A 20,377-nucleotide genomic window follows, 5' to 3' on the forward strand; every position below is an offset into this window, starting at 1 on the left:
TAGTTCTGTTTTAGACCTGCTTTAGACCTGTTTTAGTTCTGCTTTAGTTCTGTTTTAGACCTGCTTTAGACCTGTTTTAGTTCTGCTTTAGTTCTGTTTTAGTCCAGCTTTAGTCCTGCTTTAGTTCTGCTTTAGTTCTGTTTTAGTCCAGCTTTAGTCCTGCTTTAGTTCTGCTTTAGTTCTGTTTTAGTCCAGCTTTAGTCCTGCTTTAGTTCTGCTTTAGTTCTGTTTTAGTCCTGCTTTAGTCCTACTTTAGTACTGCTTTATAGTTTATCCATGTTTTTTCTGGTAGATATGGTTCGTTTCTTGGTTTAAACCTGGTCTTGGTCCAGGTCTGCTTTGCACTAGTCAAGTCAAGTTTCTAATAAACACTGGGGTTGCATTGGCTGGGTTTTAGTGCTTGTGTCCTGTATTTAGTAATGTAATATTGTTATGATATTTGTACTTGTCTTGTAAAGTTGATTTATGTTGTTGAATTGTGCCACTGTGAGTTGTTTGTGGATCTTATAGAGATAAAACATAAAATTGCTGTGTGATTTTGTAGTCCGGCCGCTGGACCTTAGCCCTCTGAAGAATCTGGCTCCCAGGAAAATATAAATGGAGACCCCTGCCCTAAACCTATTTGAAGTGATTTTTTTTTTATTTGGGGCGCTATCGCTCCTACAGAGTGAAAATATTTTTACCATTGCTGCTAACGGCTATATTTTTAAGTTTGTTCTTCTTTTATGTTTGAAAAAAAAGTTCAATGGTTGGCTTACCTTGTTTTAAAAATGACTATTTCATCTCAATTCAGAGAATTGTTACGAGTGAGTATGAAGCTTGATGGAAAAATATGTAGTGTAAAGTTGTGCTGGAGGTTCCTGTGCAGGCAGATGACAAACTGCCCTGTCATATCGAGCAAGTTGAAAATCCCTGGGCAAAATCAACTTGAACAGAGCCAATCAAAATTTACAAACTAAGCAAAGATGGTAAAATCCTAATAACAAATTTAATAAAAATGTTTTAATATTTACCAATAAGGAGTTATTATAACCAAGAAATTAAACAAAGCGCATTTTGCTGTGACTAAGGGTGCACACTTGGAAGCGTCTGTTCTACCGATCCAAAAACACTAAATCTACTGTTACACTCTCCTGCACGTCGCGCCCCCCCCCCCTCCTCCCGTGGTGCGTTTTGGGTAAACGCACCACGTTGAAATTATATTTATATTTATATTTCGCCTGCCTGTTCAATATATTTAATTAAAAAATCCGTAATATAATAGTAATAAAATAAGTGCTGCCTCAGGCATATGAATCAGAACAGAAGGGGAATAATGTCTAAATTATATAAATGCATTAAAATAATCTGGACAACCACTCTGCTAAACATACTGAAAATGAGTGGGAAAGAGAGGATCATTTCTATAATATACATGGTTTAAAAGTCACATGTCTGTGCTCACTATTCACAGGGATTTGTTAAATGTTGTTGAAAAATTGTGGTTGTCCAGTGTTCTGGGACTGTCAAGTTGCTCAAAAATATTGGACTGAAATTAGTAAGGCATTGCTGACTATATTTGACACGAAGGGAAAAGGCCATTACAAAAAAAATGGATGACACAAAATGGGACGATGGGACATTTATTTTAAACGTTGTATATCTTCTTTCGATTTTAATTAGGCCCGAGCCCCAGCAGGGCGGAGGGCCTATTGCTCCCGCAACGCTGCCAAAGGCAGCGATGCAACTGTCTGACCAAACATGCAGGCACAGCCCGCATGTTTGGTACCCCGTCGCCCCTGGCAAGTACAGTGAACTAGCCCATGCCGAAGGCATGGATCATGCATACTTACTCCTGCTATGACAGAAATAGTCAATTGTTGACAACAGCAGCGCGAAGCGCTGCATTCCTCCAAAAACCCTCCTGGCATCGTCCCGTACGCGAGAATCCATGCCGCAGGCATGGGCCATGCTTCTATCTGCTCAAATCAATGGAAGTCTATGGGGAGTGGGCGGGGCATCCCGACGGAATAGGGAGTGACGAGCGCGTAAGCGCTCGTAATGATGATTCCACCCCATGGCGGCATCGGGAAGGCTTAGAGCTTTCAAACGATGTATCATTTGTTGTTATAGTGAAAACGGCTATATTGTTTTTGCTAAAAATATTATTTATTTTTTTTTTATTGTTCTTCTTCTGCGCTTTGAGCTCTAATTTGACCCCCTGAACATGCTCAAAAACTCACCAAACTTTGCCCAAAATTCAGAATCGGCGAAAAATTTGATTTTTTCTGGGCCATTTTTTTTTCGTCAAAAAATGGCGCGACAGCGCCACCGACAAAAGTCAAAATACATTGCGCCTATGGGAGACGCCCCGAGGTCAACTTTGTCGTAGAGCTACGAAATTCGGGACACGCATTCCTCTCGTGAGGACAAAAAAAATATATCATTGTGGCCACGCCCCCAGACTTACCCTATGCCCGCCATCTTCCTTTGAAAATGAAAACAAGCTGAGTTAGCCATTTTGTTCACGTCAAACTTTGACGAACTCCTCCTAGGGCGTTTTGCCCACCAACTTCAAAATCGGCGTACGTCCTCTGGACAAGTGGGGCATCTAAAGTTATCAAAATTTTTGGTATACCTTTTACGCTCTGTGTGCGGCGCAGCCGCAAAGTTGGACCACTTATTGCTAATCTAAAAATTGCTCCCATTTGATCAAAACGAGTCCGATTAGGACCATATTTGAATCAGTTGTTAAACTTTCTAGTTTGGACCAGTTTATGATGACAAAATTGAAATGGGCGCGATAGCGCCCCCTACATTGTCTGACTTCATCGCCACCACAGACATTGTCTGACTCCATCGCCACCACAGACATTGTTGATTCATTTCTCCCTGTGGCCCTCAGAGGCAACTGTTGTTGTGATTTTGGGCCTTACAAAAATAAATTGATTTGATTTGATTTGATACAGAGTGACCTTTAAATTAACATTGAAGGTCAAAAATTAGTTTGACCAAAATGTTCTAAACTTTACCCAAAATTCTATTTTGCCGTCCCGATCAAAAAAGCCAATCAGACAAATGCCTTAATTTTTACGGCGTAGTCGTAGCGATGACAGAAACCTCCCATGTTATCCCTATGGGAAAACCGCAAAATCTCTCAAATATCCACATTTTTATGTTTCACACTTTAACGAACTCCTCCTAGTGCGTTTTGCCCACCAACCTCAAAATCGGTGTACGTCTTCTAGACAAGTGGGGCATCTAAAGTTATCCAAATTTTAAGGATAGCTTTTACGGTCTCTGTGCGACGGAGCCGCAAACGTTTCCCAGAATTCTGACTATTTGGCCTTCAGAGTGGCCTATAAACAATAGAGTTTTTCCAAATGACATGATATTTTGAACAAAATTCTAATTTGCCATCCTGATCATAAAAGGTATGAGAGCCAAAGTCATATTTTGTACGGCGTAACCGTAGCGATGACAGAAACATCCCATGTTATCCTTATGGGAAAATCGCAGAATCGCTCAAATCACCACATTTTTACGCTTCACACTTTAACGAACTCCTCCTAGGGCGATTGCCCGATCAAGTTCATATTTGGGGGAAATTATCTACACAAGTGGGGCATCAAAAGTTATCCATATTTTGATTTTAAGTGGTACGGTCTCTGTGCCGTGGAGCTGCAAATATACTGTCACAAATGGGGAAACGCCAAATCTTTGAAATGTTCACATTTACGCTTCACACTTTAACAAACTCCTCCGTGGGCAATAGCTCGATCAAGCTTTACTTTGGGAAATATCATCTACACAAGCGGGGCATCAAAAGTTATCCATATTTATATTCTAAGTGCTACGGTCTCCGTGCGGCGGCGCAGCAAATTTGACTGACACTTGTGTTCATTTGCACTGGATTGGCCATGTCCAATGTGTCGCCGTCTGTCAAGTTCTTTTTTAATTCAACACATTAAGGGGGCCATCTTTATCAAGTCGAAAGCGCAGAGTCGGAAGGCCGGCGGCCCGCGAGGGCCGTTGGATGCCGCTTGCGGCTTTAATTTAGTTTGTTCCCTCTAGTCATGTTCTGTTCTTGTTTTTGTTGTTCAATGTTTCGGGGAAAGAAATCCCGCACACTGTCTTACTTGCAAAATAAAAGTTTATTAATAAAACGTTGCCTCTTTATTAATAAACTTTTATTTTGCAAGTAAGAAAGTGTGCGGGATTTCTTTCCCCATTACAGTTAGCGTCACGTACGCCTTTCTCCTACGCACCTGGCACAGAACCTGATGTGCAGAGCACCGTCTTGATTTCCATTGTTCAATGTTTCAAATTTTGAAAACTGAAGGGGACTGAAGGCTTTTAGAAATAGAATATCTATCAATAAAGTGAACATTTGATGAAAATCTGTTGAAAATGAAAAGTTCTTTCTATATTTTTATTTAATAAAGCCATTGTTTTTGTTATGAAAGGTCTTTTTGTATGTGTTTTAGTCTGTATAGTCCAGATAATGGTTACTATTATCAAAATACCACTACCATTATTTTAAAAGTCGACTAGTCACGAGTAGTTAATTCATTTTTAAAATTTAAACTAATAGGCTAGTATACTAATAGGCATTGGAAACGGCATCACTAAACTGTTGAAAGGGCGTAGAATTAAAAAGGAGACCTCTTTTTTCTTTTTCTTTTATTGAAGTGGGAGGAAGAGGGAAGAAGAATTGGTTTTGGAAAGGGATTAAATAACTGCAGTATTCCAGTCTCAGTGTGAGGGCTCGCACCCTGTTGTGTTCCTCTGAATGCTTCTCTCGCTGCCTCAGGGCTGGACTCTGCGCTGGTCCGACAGGCGGGGAAAATTGCCGGGCACAGGAGCACCAGGCGGCTGGGAGACTACCGTGCCAAGATCCACTACAGCGACACCCACCTACTCAGGCAAGGACCCACACCTACCCCAAGTTGATGCTGCGGACCCCTGTCTTACCTTCTATAATGGAATTCTCGCTATGAAGTCTAGTCTTGTTTAGACCTGTCTAGTCTATTTGGGACACAATACTTGAGGTGCGATATATTTTTACAGAAAATATGATATACAACAACACTGACACTTCCCTGTCCTGCTGACACAAAGTCACAATTATAGCATTTGCACGTTTTTAAAGGAACCATTAAAATGAAGATTTATCTACCAAATAAAACATAACAAACATAACATAAACATAAAATATGAAATGGAATGTGAAAAAAAGTCAATAACCGATGGAGAAATTATATTCAATTGTTCAACATCTATCTAGTTGTGTGTTAGAGTTAAAGGTTGAATTGAGGATTTTTGCGACCATCAGTCTCATTTCCTAGCGGCGTGGACAGCCGAGTAGTTATCCCACATGTCAATCATTCCCTGCGTGCTAGTGAGTACCTACAGGCTCGTTCTGGCTCGTTCCCACAATATCAGCACGTTTACCTGGCTTTGCATGTGTGGTTGATATGCCGGTGTGTGTTTAGCAAAGCTAGCAGCAAGTTCCTTCCGTGTAGCTCCACGCTTCGGACCGCGAAGCACAAACATGGCTGACAAACATCCGTCGTGCTAATGAACAAACACACGTGTAGCAGCGGAGTTGTTGCATGCTCATGCACGAGATTTGATGGGAAAGAACAGGAGGGTTGGGGTGAGTGTGCGCAAAGGCATTTTAAAAAAAGGGACTTTTGCTTGAGTTCTCAAATCGGTGCACGGTGGCAAAGGCGGTTAGCGCTCTTGCCTCCCAAGAAGGAGATCATGGGTTCGATTCCCAGACCAGACCAACATCACATGATCTCTGCATGTTCTCCCCATGTTCTTCCCTCTCTCTCTCTCCGGGTTCTCTGGCTCCTCCCACCGTCCAAAGACATGCATGTGTTAGGTAAAATTGGTGACTCTAAATTGGCCCTAGTGAACGAATGTGAGAGTGAATTATTGTCTGTAATGTCCATGTCTCTTTGTCAGCCCTGCGACAAATTGGCCACTGTCCAGGATGTACCCCGCCTAAGGCCCGAAGTCACTGGGAACATGCAGTAGAAATGGATGGATCTCAAATCGGCAAAAAATCCTCTATTCAACCTTTAATAAGATTCTAGCTGTGAAATATGTGCGTTCATTCAACCAGGCGCAGGAGCTGGGATCCAGCCAAGATGGGCCTGTGTGTCCGTGTTGAGGGAGCTCAGCTCGGTGCTGGGGAGCTCGGTCTGGAGTTCAGGCTCTAACACGTCAATAACGAAAAGGCAATTGCACTGATCCACAAATTATGCTGTTTTGAAGTGTCCTGGACCTAAATTTTGTTGTCGAGTTGAAAAGTTGCAAAAAGTCCTTTGCTTGAGTTTGCATATTGCAGTTTAAAGTAAAAATCATGTCCAAAGACAGGCACAGAACTACTTATCGGGAGAGAGTAGAGTTTTCGGGTGTCTCTGGAATGTCTTTGTTCCCTCTCTTAGCTTAACTAGAGTTGCTTAAACTAGGAGACACAGTTTTTCTCTCATTTTCCGGGTTGTGGGTCTATCCTCCTTGAAGACCTGGCTGTAACTGACTGACAACTGGGGGGTTTGGTTTGGCGCCAATGTTCAACCAATCAGACACATGCTAGCATGTGAGTCAGCTGACAGAGATGGCGTCTGGATCTGGAATATAGTATCACATGCAGCCATTGTTTCAACATTAACTGGGCCACATAGTTAGGTAAATATGTTCACAAGATGAGTCATAAAACAGTTAAATGAACATTCAGAACAACATTACCATTACTATGTACAGAAATTAATCTTGTCGACAGTTTATTGTTAAAACGTTTTCCAATGTTCGAAGTTTGTAGCCTCTCCTTTTACCAGAGACATCATAAATCGCTGACCTTCAAGAAAAAAGGGTGGTGAGCATTTCCTGTGGTCGCAACCCCGGAACCCAATTGTAGACACCGGAAGTAAGCGATACCGTCAGGCTGAAGGAGTCCTATCAGGCCTGGTTGGCTTGTGGAACTCCTGAGGTTGTTGAGAGGTATTGGCAGGCCAAGCGGTCTACAGCTCGTGCGGTCACAAAGGGAGGCCTTGGCAGGGGCCTCAAAGAAATTCTGGCAAAACCGTTCGGCACCTCAGGAAGGGGAAGCAGTGCTTCACCAAAACCATTTACAGTGCAGGTGGAGAGCTGTTGACCTTGAGTGGGGATGTTGTTGAATAGTGTAAGGAATACTTGGTAGATCTCCTCAACCCCTCTGCCGAAGAGGACGCAGAGAACGATCGAGGCTGACTCATCCATCACCCAAGCTGAAGTCACTGAGGTTGTTGGCAAACTTCTTGGTGGCAAGGCTCCATGGATGGCTCAGATCTATCCTGAGTACCATAAGTCTCTGAATGTTGTAGGACTGTCTTGGCTGACATGTTTCTGCAACATCGTGTGGCGGTCGGGGACTGGCAGACCGGTGTGGTGGTCCTTCTGTTTAAGATGTTTCTACTACAGAGGGATCCCTCCTCAGCCTCCCCTGTAAGGTCTAATCCAGGGTACTGGAGAAGATAATCTAATCAATAGTTGTACCTCAGATTCAGGGGGAGTAGTTTGGTTTTTGTCCTGGTCATGGAACACTCGACCAGCTCTATACTTTCCACCGGTTGCTCAAGGGTTTATGGAAGTTTGTCCAACCAGTCCACATGTGCTTTGTGGATCTAGAGGAGGCTTTCGACCGTGTACTTAGTGATGTCCTTTGGGGGGTGCTTTTGCTCAGGGCTGTTCAGTCCCTGTATGACTCCACCAACTGCTGCCCTTTGTGCCCGGTTCTGCTCCTTGTTTTTATGGACAGAATTTCAAGGCGCAGTCAGGGGTCGGAGGGTGTCCGGTTTGGGGACCAAAGAATCTCGTCCCTGCTGTTTGCAGATGATGTCCTGATGGCTCCATCAAACCTGTATCTGCAACAATCAGTCAAAATCCGAGGCCATGGTTCTCGATCGGAAAAAGGTGGCTTGCCCTCTCCAGGTGGGTGGGGAGTCCTTGCCCCAAGTGGAGGAGTTCAAGTATCTCAGGGTCTTGTTCACGAGTGAGGGAAGGATGGAACGTGAGATGGACATGCGAATCAATGCATTGTCTGCAGTGATGCCTCTGAACTCGATTTATCATTCAGCATTAAGGTTCATTACAGGAGAAGAGTACAAAACTCACCACTGTGAATTATAGTCTAAAGTAGCATGGCAATCATTGGATGCATTGGATTTGCTCCCTCCCTGTGGAACAAAACTCAGAGACTTTTTAAATTAAATGTTTTGCCTTTTAATGATTTTAAAGAACTGGACAAGGACTACCCGCAGGGCGATGCACTTGTTTTATAGAATTTTATCTCATATTAAATGTATAAATGTGTTTTTATGTATTGGTTTTAGTATCCTTTGTTTCTTGTATTTTGTGTTGTGTTTTAACAGGGACCCATGAAAAAGAGAACTTTTCTCATTGGATTTTCCCTGTATAAATAAATAAAATGAATGAATGTGGTCCCTTTTAATTACCGAACAATGAGTTGATGCAGTAATTATGGTGACTAGTTTTGCCACTCTTCTGTCTATGTTTCCAGTTCAGCTAAGTCAAAGCCGATCATTGCCGAGCCGGAGATCCACAGCCAGCCGCTGGAGCAAGTGAGTGGTTTCCTACTGCTCATGTCAGAAGGGCTCATAAGTGCTCTGGAATGTGCCCATGGCCCGGATCAGGCCAATCAGGTACGCCTCTCAGTCTTACACATTTGACTTTGTAAATCATAATAAAACATAATGAAGATTATTCTTTGGCCACAAGATGGCACAAAAGAAGGACTATAAAGGGTTGTAAAACACACTCAGTGTGACCAGTGTGCACTGGTCTGGTGCACAACCAAAGTGAGTATGGAACAGGGCTGCTGTTGGGTTTCAAGTTTCTCATTTGTTTGAGTTTCAGAGTAATCTAGAATTAGGACTATTGCCATTCGGGACGCAAGTGAGAGTGCTTCCTTTTCACTACTTGTGTTTTTTCAAACGTATTTCTTCTTCTTACTTCAAACACTTAATTGTGTTTTTTCAGACTTCCTATAAGTGATCTGTTCTTCTGTATCTACCTCTGTATCTACCTGCGTTGCACCAATGAAATTTCCCCATGTGGGACAATAAAGGAATATCTTATCTTATCTTACTTGCAAATACAGAGTACTGGTACCAGGCATTATTTTCAAAGGGGTTCTAATACGGAAAGTAAATCTCATTCATTTCTGACGATTTTCATAATGCAGCTTACTTTTTTGCATGAAAGTACTTATTTGAGGAGCTGTTATAAATTTCAACAAAACTGTTCAGAGCTTAGTGCTCAGCTCAGATACAAACCCAGGAAACACAGTGCAGGTAAATATTGGTTCTTGGTGTCACCACCACATTGAGGACTGATATTGGTAACTGTGTATCCCTACTAACCATAGCAATTAACAAATCAATTGGAGATTGTCCAATATGCATTTCTTCAGCCAACACTTGCTGTTATCGACTACAACAGTAGTTGTCTCTATCAATTTTGATGTTTACAAATCAAATTAAATTGAAGTTGCTTTAAAGTTTGCAATTACCTTTTCACTTTTGTAAAAAAATAAAACAAATCTTATTAAATCTAATTGGTTATACTGTGTTACGACTATGTAAATAAACAGCTACCTGTTTAGCTTCATAGCTCATCAATTTACAAAAGATATGGATAATACTGAATATTGTCTAAATGCTTAAAATCAAATAAAAACTATACCATTCTATTGACTGATCAAAAGTGCTCAAATTGGCTCCCATATCAGGAGCTGGTAACTCTACTGTTCCTGTTGTCTGGCTGATAGGAGCTGGTTGCCATGGTAGCAGCGGAGCTGGCGCAACAGTCGGACCTGGAGGCGGCAGCTCAGTCTGTGGTGGAGCGGGTCAAACGCGTGCACCATGATGTGTACGTGTCCGGGCGCCAGAGAGCGCCCCTGTGTGTCCAACATGAGGACATGACCCTGCTCATCCGCTGCATCAACTACCCCAGGCCGGACCTGCCCACGCAAGGTACTCTCTCCCCCCACGCAAGGTACTGTCTAGCTGTGTACCAATTCATGTTCTGCATCCATGGAAGAACCCAGCCAATGACGGCTGCTTCTTCGTGTTGCTCCGTCACTCAACAACCAACACTCCCTGCTAATGCTAATGCTAACGCCATGCAAATTACACACATGCACGTATTAAAAAGTGCACGCACCAAGGAGAAAATATTCCGACTATCTCACCCAAATCTTATGTCCAAAACAAACTACCGTATTATGTTCAGCTCTAATTACCAATGTTCCTGTGATAAATCTCAAAATTGATTTACAATTTTCAACAAAAGTAATGAAAAATGCCGTTTTAATTTCAGAATGGGATTTTATAATGAATAAGGGAATACATGAAACATAATAAGTGCATTTAAATCAATTTAGAAATGGAGAGATAATATTTGTATTAATCTGGATAGATGTCTTGCAGTCAACATAGTAATTTATCAAAAGACACATCAAATAATTGTAACAAGTGACAACAAAAAAGACTTTAAGACAAATCCAACCTCATAAAACTGATCGAGTTTACACACAACACCACCCTCATCGGGCTCATCTCGGACGGGGATGAGTCTGTCCACAGGAGGGAGGTGGAGCGGCTGGTGTCCTGGTGCAGCAGTAACAACCTGGAGCTCAACTCCCAGAAAACAGTGGAGATGATCGTGGACTGCAGGAAAGTCACAGCCCCCCAGCCCCCCCTCACCATCTCAGACTCCCCCATCACCACCGTGGACTCCTTACGCTTCCTCGGCACCACCATCACCCAGGACCTCAAGTGGGAGCCACCATCAGCTCCCTCATCAAGGCCCAGCAGAGGATGTACTTCCTGCGGCAGCTGAGGAAAGCCAAGCTGCCAGCGGAGATGATGGTGCAGTTCTACACGGCCATCATTGAGTCCATCCTCACCTCCTCCATCACCGTGTGGTACGCTGGAGCCACAGCCAGGGACAAACAGAGACTACAGCGCATTGTGCGCTCTGCTGAGAAGGTGATCGCGAACTTCCATCTCTGCAGGACCTGTACGTCTCCAGGACTCTAGGACGAGCAGGTCGAATCACAGCCGACCCTTCTTACCCTGGACACGGACTATTTGAGCCACTCCCCTCAGGCAGGAGGCCACTCCCCTCAAGCAGGAGGCCACTCCCCTCAGGCAGGAGGCTACGGTCTATCCGGACCCATCACTCACTGCACTGTTGACTCCTGCGCTACATCTGTCAATTCAACTGTAAATGTTGTGTAGAAAGCCTATTTTAATTTTATTTTTATCCGATAGCAGATTTATATTGTTTTTCTTTTTGATTATATATAGTTTGTTTTATCATTTTTCATTGTTTTATGTTGCACCGCATCAACAAAGCAAGTTCCTATGTTTGTGAATTCTGTTCATTAGCAATGGCAATAAACCTTTTCTGATTCTGATTCTGACATGTGCTCTAGTGATCGATGGATTAACTTGCTGTACTCCATCTTAGTCTGTTTCCACTCACACACTCGAAAATGGTAGAAGAACAAAAGTATTTTCCTACTCCGTGTTCTCGCTGAGGGGTTTTAGCATGGCGGGTATTCTCTCACACACAGACGCACACAAACCGGATAGTGACAATCCTGTTTGAATTCAATTGATCAAGCTCCTTCAGGGGTAAAAGGGAAAAGGGTAATATTAAGATCACTGTGCGAGCGCTGTAGTACTTTTCGCTTGCGCCGCCTACGGCGCTCGCACGGTTTGTCCCACTGCTACTGGAGAATTATTATGGTCACCTCATTATATTTTACAAACAATATTCATTGTTTTATGTTGCACCACATCAAAGTAAATTCCTTCTGTACTGTTATTCTTAGAACTCACTGACAATGGCAGTAAAACATTTTCTGATTCTGATCTCATAAAGCCGTTTAGGTGGTTGTCAGTTAAGATAAAAACATTGAGACAGCTGAACAGGACAGTTATTTTACTTTAGAAGAAATCAGAAGATAAGCCTTTACTTTACAGAGACATTGCTGCTGCTTCTTATCCAACTAAAGATTGCAGAGTGGGTGTTTGATGGTGACACTGCCTCACAGATCTTCAGATCGATCACCACACTTGGGCCTCTCAGTTTGATGCTTGTCAACCAGAAGATTCAGCCAAGATTAAACAAGTCTTGGCTGAGGAGATTCACACTGATCAAGAGATGCTCTTGAATAATGGGATAATGGGCCTTGGGTCTTGTTGGTTGAAAAAATACTGCCAGAGTAAAAACCTGTTATAAAATACACAATTTTCAGGTCAACCAATAATACCAGACACAGCATCACACTGGTCTTACTGGTGATCAGTAAGACCAGTTTGTGACCATCTTAAATACTTCCTGCTGCATTGACACTTGGGAGAAAAACATAAAGCGCTAAATTAGTACAACAATACCACGCATTTGAGATTAGCATGTTTTCACAGTTTAAAATGTGACTTGGATTTGATCTTGAGGAATCATACAGCCCCAATTATTATTAGAGTGTTTCAATAGGCAATGCAACATATCCCACATCTTATCGATCGTAATAGTCTGATTCTTTGAAGAAGTTCGGTCAGAGCTCCTCCAGTGTCCTCTGCATTTGACCCATTTTATGTATCTGCATGTTCTCATCAGTAAACACTTCCTCCACCCCAGTAATGACTGTCCTCAGACCATAACCTGCAGATGAACAAACAAAACATATGAATCATTGTTAATACAAATAATACTAACAATACTTTTTGAAAATGCTTATCTAACCAGTCAGTTTATAGGCAAATCATGAACAGATAAGGCTCTTCACTGAAGAATGTATATTCCATTGTTAGATGATTCACAGTGATCTGTTTGGACATGGAGGACAAAGTGGAAACATACCGTTTGTGAACAGTTTTGGTGTTTGTTTTTTGTGTTGTTTGTTTTCTTTTGGTTCCATTATTACTTGGACCTTTATGGGAGGTTCCTCCTTCAAACTGAATAACGGTGCCTAATGGCAATGAAAACTTCAGCAGGTCAAGGCGTGGGAATATTCAGCCATGAAGTTAGCAGCTAAGCTCGGCTAGCTCAGACTGAGGCTAGTAAACAAAGGGGTCTAATCCACGAAATACTGAAAGCTGAAACTCATGAAATGTGGAAATATCCAAATAAACTTCCAGTGTTTGTACTGTTTTCTCTGCATATTTTTCATGTGGTCTATGTTCCATGTATTTTCAGGAGGGCGTATCTACCCAGTGTCAGTGCCCTACTCCAACTCTCAGAGCACCAGTAAGACCAGTGTGATGCTGTCCCTGGTCATGCCATCCATCAGCACCCTTACCAACGGGACCAACACCACTTCTGCACCAGAGGAGGAGACCCCCACCCCAGGGTGAGTCCCCCACCAACTACAAGCAATAAATTAAAATATATTGATTGATATATATTGATAAAATATTGTGCAGAAAAAAATGCATTCATAAGCATAGCCCTGAAGTTGTATTTAGCTTAATTAGTGTGTTTGATGAATGCTATTTGATAAGTCTTATTAAATAGGATTCATCAAACACACTAATTGCCCCCAGTCTGTGGGCAGCATGGTGAGGGTGACGATGATGCTGACCATGATTCTGAATCTACCATATCAACTCTCGTGCCTCCTTCTCCCAAACAATTGAGATCTACCACAGATGTAAAGACAAAAAGTCCTTCTGGGACCCAAAACATAAGCATACAGAAAAGAACAGAAAACTGCAAAACAGTATTTCTTTTTAGATCTGAATTCCTGCTGCGTCTGGCAGGTTCTACACATGGTGGTAATCAGACCTGGGTGTGAGCAGTGAAACTCAACTAGGCTTTACAAAAACGCTGGTTAATCAAACGGTTCAATGACTTTTTCACAGTAAGATCCTAAGATATAAAATATTCCTCCAGACCCTGCCCCTCCCGCCTCTTTCCTTTAGTCAACCACACCCCTTTAGTGTGGTTACTATCCCATTTAGTCCTTCAGACTCCTCCTGTGGGTGGAGATCAGGTGTTCAGTTCCACTTTAATATCAAAATGTTGTTTGAAATTCAAGTTTCTAACAATACAGTCTAAATGGTGGCAAATGTCTCACTTTTTTTAATCCTGAATCAACATGCTTTATTTTTATTTTTCATTTTGAATATCAGTTGCTGAATTTTGCAGTCTACATTTTAATTGATTTTCTCAGGTTAAAAAATCAAAAATCTGCAGTTCAAATATACAATGCATACAGTACATTTTAAGTCATCAGTCTTTTTGTGTACCGTATTTTTCGGACTATAAGTCGCACCAGCCAAAAAATGCATAATAGAGAAGAAAAAAGCATTTATTAAGTTGAGTATGAAATGCGGTTGCAAGTGTGAAAATAACAAATAATATCACATATAAGTCGCTCCGGAGTATAAGTATAAGTGTATAAATATAAATATAAGTCGCACCCCGGCCAAAACTATGAAAAAAGGTGTGACTTAAAGTCCGGAAAATACGGTATTATCTATTAACCTTTATTTAACTCGGGAAGAACCCGTTGAGATCAATGGGTTCAATTTGCATGAATTTAGCAAAACAAAGTATTAGCAATCTTTGAATCTGGATGTGTGTATTAATATACTCAAAATACATTACATGTATTTTATTGGCATTAATGCTATTTGTCTCAGGAGTCAGGACTGCACGTGGAAATGAGCAACTTTGCTATAACATGGCACAAGCATCTTTCCTGTAGATCAATGTTTAAAGTGCATTGTCCCTGATAAATAAACCAATAAACTAAAACTAAACTGTTGAATTTGGGAAAAAATCTGGGCATACACATAATGACTTTGCATGTACTATTTATTGTGTTGTGTTATAGCAGCCAGAGCCCCACCACCACACTCCAATCGACCAACACCCAGACCCAGAGCTCCAGCTCCAGCTCGGGGGACGGCAGCCTGTTCAGGCAGAGAGGCAGCCAGGCAGCTCAGCCAGACGAGACTGGCCGCGTGCCCCCCTATGTGGACTTCAGCCACTTCTACCACCTGTGGGGCAACGAGCATGCTGACCTGCCCTCTGACCTGCCCACCGACCTAGCCACGCTGGGGCCGCAGTAATTTACTGAGTTTAAAGGACTTGGATTGGACTATTTACTGTATCTATCATTTGAGTCCTTTATACTGTTTTGGATTTATTTACAAGTTCTAGCTCAGTGCTCTTCAAACTTTGCTATGGAGGCCCCCTAGTAAAAGGGGATAAAGTTAAGGACAAATTAAAATATTTGTATACCAAGTTAGCCAAAACCTGGTTGTTATGTGCTATAAGACGCTTGCCTGACCAAAAAACTTGTTTTTGCAAACTACTTATCTAAACCGTGTGGTTCTGGGGCTCGACCGCTGAGGTTCAATTTCTAGGGCGGAGTTTAGAGCAGAGAAAGAACCAGTCACATAAACCCAGAAGTGACGCAAAAAACGCGACACGCTTAACCAGATATTACGTAGCCCATGTCAACAAGGCGTGTTCCGCGTTATCCGTCCCCGAATGCAGAAAATGTCTCCTGAATCGCGATGACGCCCTTCGTATAACCGCATCTAACGCACGTTCATCACGGCGAGTAGAGCGGACTTTCCTGATTGTTCAAACCGAAGCGAGAACAGAAGTAAACACTCGGTCACGAGCTGGGTCACGGGCCGGGTCACGGGCCGGGTCACGAGCCGGGTCCGCCATCTTGAATGTTTTGGAACGGGGGTGAAGAGCTACTTCCGTATCTCAGTGTGACGCGTTAAAACCTCCGCCTGGGATTGGAGAGGTAAATGGATTACCGACGATTTCATTGGCTCTGACTCCGATTCTTGACCCTTACGCATTTGAACAGAATGTGGGCGGGGCTGGCGGGTCAAGCAAATAAGACGAGCTGGGCACAGATAGCAGGAAAAAAATGCTGATAATATTGTTATAGGTTCTATAATTGGCTTAAATTAACTTGGATATATAGCCCATTTTGTAGTCCTGTTTAGCTGAATGCAGACATGTTGTAGCGCATAACAACCTTTTTTTTATTTCAAATCGAAATTGTAGGAACATTTTGTCCAATTTGTGGGAATGTTTTGCCTAAATTGTGGGAATAAAGAATAATTGGTGGGAACAAAATAGTAATTTGAATTTAAAATTACAAATATTTCTCCTCCCTGTCACCAGGGGGTCTCTGTACTTTGCACCAAGTTCCACCTCAACCCACATACTTGTGCAGACTTGTGTGCTTGTGGACTTATGAAATGTCCTTGACGACACAAGTCCTGTACCAATTCAAAGTTCGCTTCATAGCAAGTTCGCTGGAAATCCCCGGATGAGAACTTGCTCCGCCTGTTTCACTGAGGATGCATCAAAGAAGACTTAGAAAAAAGATGCACTTCATATACAAAGATCACATAACCCACAAGTGCAGAAGCGCGTGATCAAGACGATAGATCAGCCCACTACAGTTTCCAAATCATTGATCTTTATTATCAAATGCTTTTATCATCTTATTATCATCTTTTCTCACAGATGTGTGGAGTCAAACTTGCTTCCATTTCCTCACAATTAGTGTCCAGTCGCCAGTTAAAAGACAAATGCAGCAGTGTTTTTCAGTTAACTTTTAAACAGACTTTTATACTTCCATCTGAATAGTACTACTCTTATTTTAATAATAATATTATTAATACCCTGTGTTAACCCTACATTGCGTAGGGCAACAAGTGCTCCGAGGCGCACCACCAGCTTGACCAGGCAGTTTGGATTGAATGACAGGAGCATTTATAGTAGATCTACTTTGTCTTTGGTTGTTTATCATTCAAACCAGCGGTGCCCAATATGTCGATCACGACCCTCACTGCGTCTGCGATCGACTCCTGTCCAGGGTGTGTCCCGCCTAAGTCCCAAAGTCACCAGCGACCCCTAACGGGAACAAGCGTATTAATGAACGTTATTAGCGCCCACCTAATAATAATAACAATGACAATAATAATCATTGAGGCCTAAATTTAGCCATGAAGCTTATTAGGCTATATTTCTTGTAGACACATGCCTGGACTTTGCTGGGAAGAATAGCCTAATTATTCAATACTGTATTCGAAAGAGGCTACCTGAACTTAAAATACTTTAAATTGCATTATATCATAGTGTATAAACAGAGCAAAGCAATATAACTATAACAATATTATGTATATAGTACAACAATGTATTCCTTTGATTTTAGAAAAGTCAAGTATTCTGATCCACCAGATGAAATAGGGACCCAGAACTAGAATTCTGAACATGTATTTTCAGTAGAATCTTTAACTTCAACGCCTACAATATTTTTGACTTATTTGGACAAGCACTATCAAGAATAAACAACTTTAAAGAAGTATGATGAAAAGGACTGATGGGTGATTGTTATTTTTTTATCATTCACAATGGTGCAGTGTTTTGGATGAAGATGTTTTTTGTTTTATTTGTTAAATATTAAAATGCAGATTAACTATTGGCTTATATTGTGGCAAGTGTTTACATAAGCTTCATATTTTGTGATGTCATCAAGTCCACCTGTCCCAAAAGCTATAAGAACAAAGTGCGAGTGTGACAAGAGTCTGCATACTGACACCATCTGGTGGAGTGTGTAATGGGAAGGCCCTAGCAGTATTTTAAACCCCTTTCTATTAATCCTGTACTTTAAAGACACTTAAATGTATCATCCACTGAGTGTCCCTGTAATAATTCCTTAATATCAAAGGATCAAGAGTCAAGACAGAAGACCCCAGACCGGCTCTTTCTAACCATTTGTAGGATTTCTTGATGTCAGCCCCTTCAGTTATGTTCCGGTGGTACATCCCATGTAGGGGCGTGTCCTCCCATGATGGTCCCTCCAGCACCTCATCATCCTCTGTTCCCCAATGTCTGAGACATTCACTGAGCACGTCATCTGTAGGAGCCTTGTCCTTGATGTATTTATGGATATTGGACGTTTCGTCCTGGATAGTGACTCTCACGCTCACTAGTCCACGACCTCCTTCTTTATGGCTAGTGTACAGTCTCAGGGTGCTGGATTTGGGGTGGAACCCTCCATGGTCAGGAGCTTTTGTGTCTTAACATCTGTGGTCTGTATCTTCTCCTTTGGCCAACTGATCGGATCGGATCACTGTCAGGGCGTAGCTGTTTATTGCCCGGGGTTTGTTCGTACCATTGAGCTGGCTTCTAAGGTCTTGCCTCACTCGTAGGTATTTGGCTGTAGCCTTTTTCCTTGTTACCTCTTCAAGGTTGTCATTTCCCTGTGGGATTCCAAGGTGCTTGTCACTGTCCTCAATGTCTGCTATTGTTCCTTCTGGGAGTGAGACCCCCTCTGTGTGGACCACCTTCCTTCTCTTAGTCACCATCTGCTCTAGTCCGAATGACATTCCGATATCTGAGCTGTAGATCCTGGTGGTGTGGATCAGTGAGTTGATGTCTCATTTGCTCTTAGCATACAGCTTGATGTCATCCATGTAGAGGAGGTGACTGATCGTGGCCCCATTCCTGAGTCGGTATCCATAGCCAGTCTTGTTGATTATTTAGCTGAGGAGGTTTAGACCTATGCAGAACAGCAGTGGGGACGGGGCCTTTCCTTGGTATATGTCACATTTGACGGACACTTGTGCAAGTGCCTTGCCATTGGCCTCAAGGGTGGTTTTCCACAGCTTCATCGAGTTCCCTATGATGGCTCTTAGAGCCCCATTGATGATGGGCAGAGGGATACACACAGAGCTCAATATCAGGGGTACAGATGCCTGCCCTGACAGTCACAGATGTACACACATACCCCACCTGCTTGGCTTTTCCCTGTGGTGTCTGTGTCCCGATCGAGTTGGAAAGGTGTTCCAAAATCCCCAATCGACAGATCCGTGTCTGTGTCATGCTCTCTAAGCCTCTCTGTGAAGATAAGAATGCAGCAGTCTTTAAAATCCTTTTGGTGCCATCAAACAGTCAGATGTCAACCCAAACCCTACCACACTGTCGTAGATGGACCTCACAGCTGACAAAACCTTACATATCTTCTGATAATTGTTAAGTTTTGAATCAGATACTTTTCCCCCCTTGGCTTACAAATGAGATCGCTTTATTCCACTCATCAAACAACCAGTTAGGATGAAAATAAACTAACCCTAACCCTTTATAGTAGTAAAAAGAGGGGTATAATTTTTCTCTAGAATTGTTGATTGGTCTCTATGGAGGACCACACCTTAATATCTAAGAGATTCCATATGTCATTTAAATGGGTAGGTATTTCTAAAGGTCAAAGGGGATGCCAGAATGAGATAATTTCCATTTTGGTTTTGTAGAAAATCTGTCACATTGCAATTTTATGTTCCATCCCATCAATTGTAACCCTATGAATTGTTTTTGATTGTCTAATATATTGGGCCAATGGTTCCAAACACACAACAAACAGGAGGGAGAACCAAGCACAGCCCTACCTCACCACCCTTTCCAGAGTTCATGGATCTGTCAGATGGCCATTGATCTTAATTCTCGATGTTGGGCCATCGTAAAGAGCCCCAATATGGATGTTTAATTTGTTTAAGACTTCAAATAAATATGGCCAGCTAACAGAATCAAAAGCCTACTCGGCGTCCAAATTAATTATTACACCCTTATTGTGTGTTGTCTTGTGTTTGTTGTTTGTTAATAAATCCTGTTTTATTATTGTGGATAAAGTTTGAGAGCATTTGTTCCATTCTTTTGGACATATTTGAGGTGTATATATACGATAGTCCACATTCAGAATTGTGGTGGCCGTCAGGGCCAGCAAGGCAATTCACTGCTTGCCTAAACATAATCTATAATAAGATAAGATAAGATAAGATATTCCTTTATTGTCCCACATGGGGAAATTTCATTGGTGCAACGCAGGTAGATACAGAGGTAGATACAGAAGAACAGATCACTTATAGGAAGTCTGAAAAACACTTTCAGTAGAAGATCTCCTATAAATAAATAAAAACTCCCATAGACAAATGAATAAATAAATACATAAATACCATTGCATGTGATCACGACAGTAATTGCACATGAATATGTGTCACGACAGCACATAGATTGCACATGAATTTCATAGTAATTGCACATGAATTGCACATAAATTCCAACAGCAATTGCACATATGACAGAATTGCACATGGTTAGGTCAGTATTGCGAGTGTTCAGTACTAACAGTTTTTGTTATAAAGTCTGACAGCAGCAGGAAGGAAAGACCTACGGAACCTTTCCTTCGCACATCGAGGGTGGATCAGTCTCTCACTGAAGCTGCTCTCCAGAGCGGAGAGAGTGTCCTGCAGGGGGCGACACTCATGGTCCAGCATAG

At 42.1% G+C, this 20,377-nt stretch overlaps 1 protein-coding gene across 2 annotated transcripts in view; it reads left to right on the plus strand.

Annotated features, from left to right (window-relative positions):
- The window catches only part of tab1 (TGF-beta activated kinase 1/MAP3K7 binding protein 1), a 38,478-nt gene extending 18,698 nt beyond the window's left edge, over window positions 1–19,780 (plus strand). Inside the window, exons 7-12 of one of the 2 annotated variants that reach the window (XR_011930105.1) lie at window positions 4,793–4,904; window positions 8,549–8,690; window positions 9,818–10,022; window positions 13,258–13,411; window positions 14,900–17,182; window positions 17,231–19,780. Coding sequence is in view for 1 of the 2 variants with exons in the window: in XM_072462581.1 (XP_072318682.1) it covers window positions 4,793–4,904; window positions 8,549–8,690; window positions 9,818–10,022; window positions 13,258–13,411; window positions 14,900–15,137 (851 nt within the window). In the remaining variant the exon portion in view is untranslated. Of the gene's footprint in view, window positions 1–4,792; window positions 4,905–8,548; window positions 8,691–9,817; window positions 10,023–13,257; window positions 13,412–14,899 lie in introns of both variants that reach the window. The other variant, XM_072462581.1, reaches the window with a different exon arrangement.
- Window positions 19,781–20,377: the final 597 nt, after the last annotated feature.

The sequence above is a fragment of the Eucyclogobius newberryi genome, unplaced genomic scaffold (assembly GCF_026437365.1).
Source record: "Eucyclogobius newberryi isolate DKJ021-1_F unplaced genomic scaffold, fEucNew1.0.hap1 SCAF_4, whole genome shotgun sequence".
NCBI classification, from domain to species: Eukaryota; Metazoa; Chordata; class Actinopteri; order Gobiiformes; family Gobiidae; genus Eucyclogobius; species Eucyclogobius newberryi.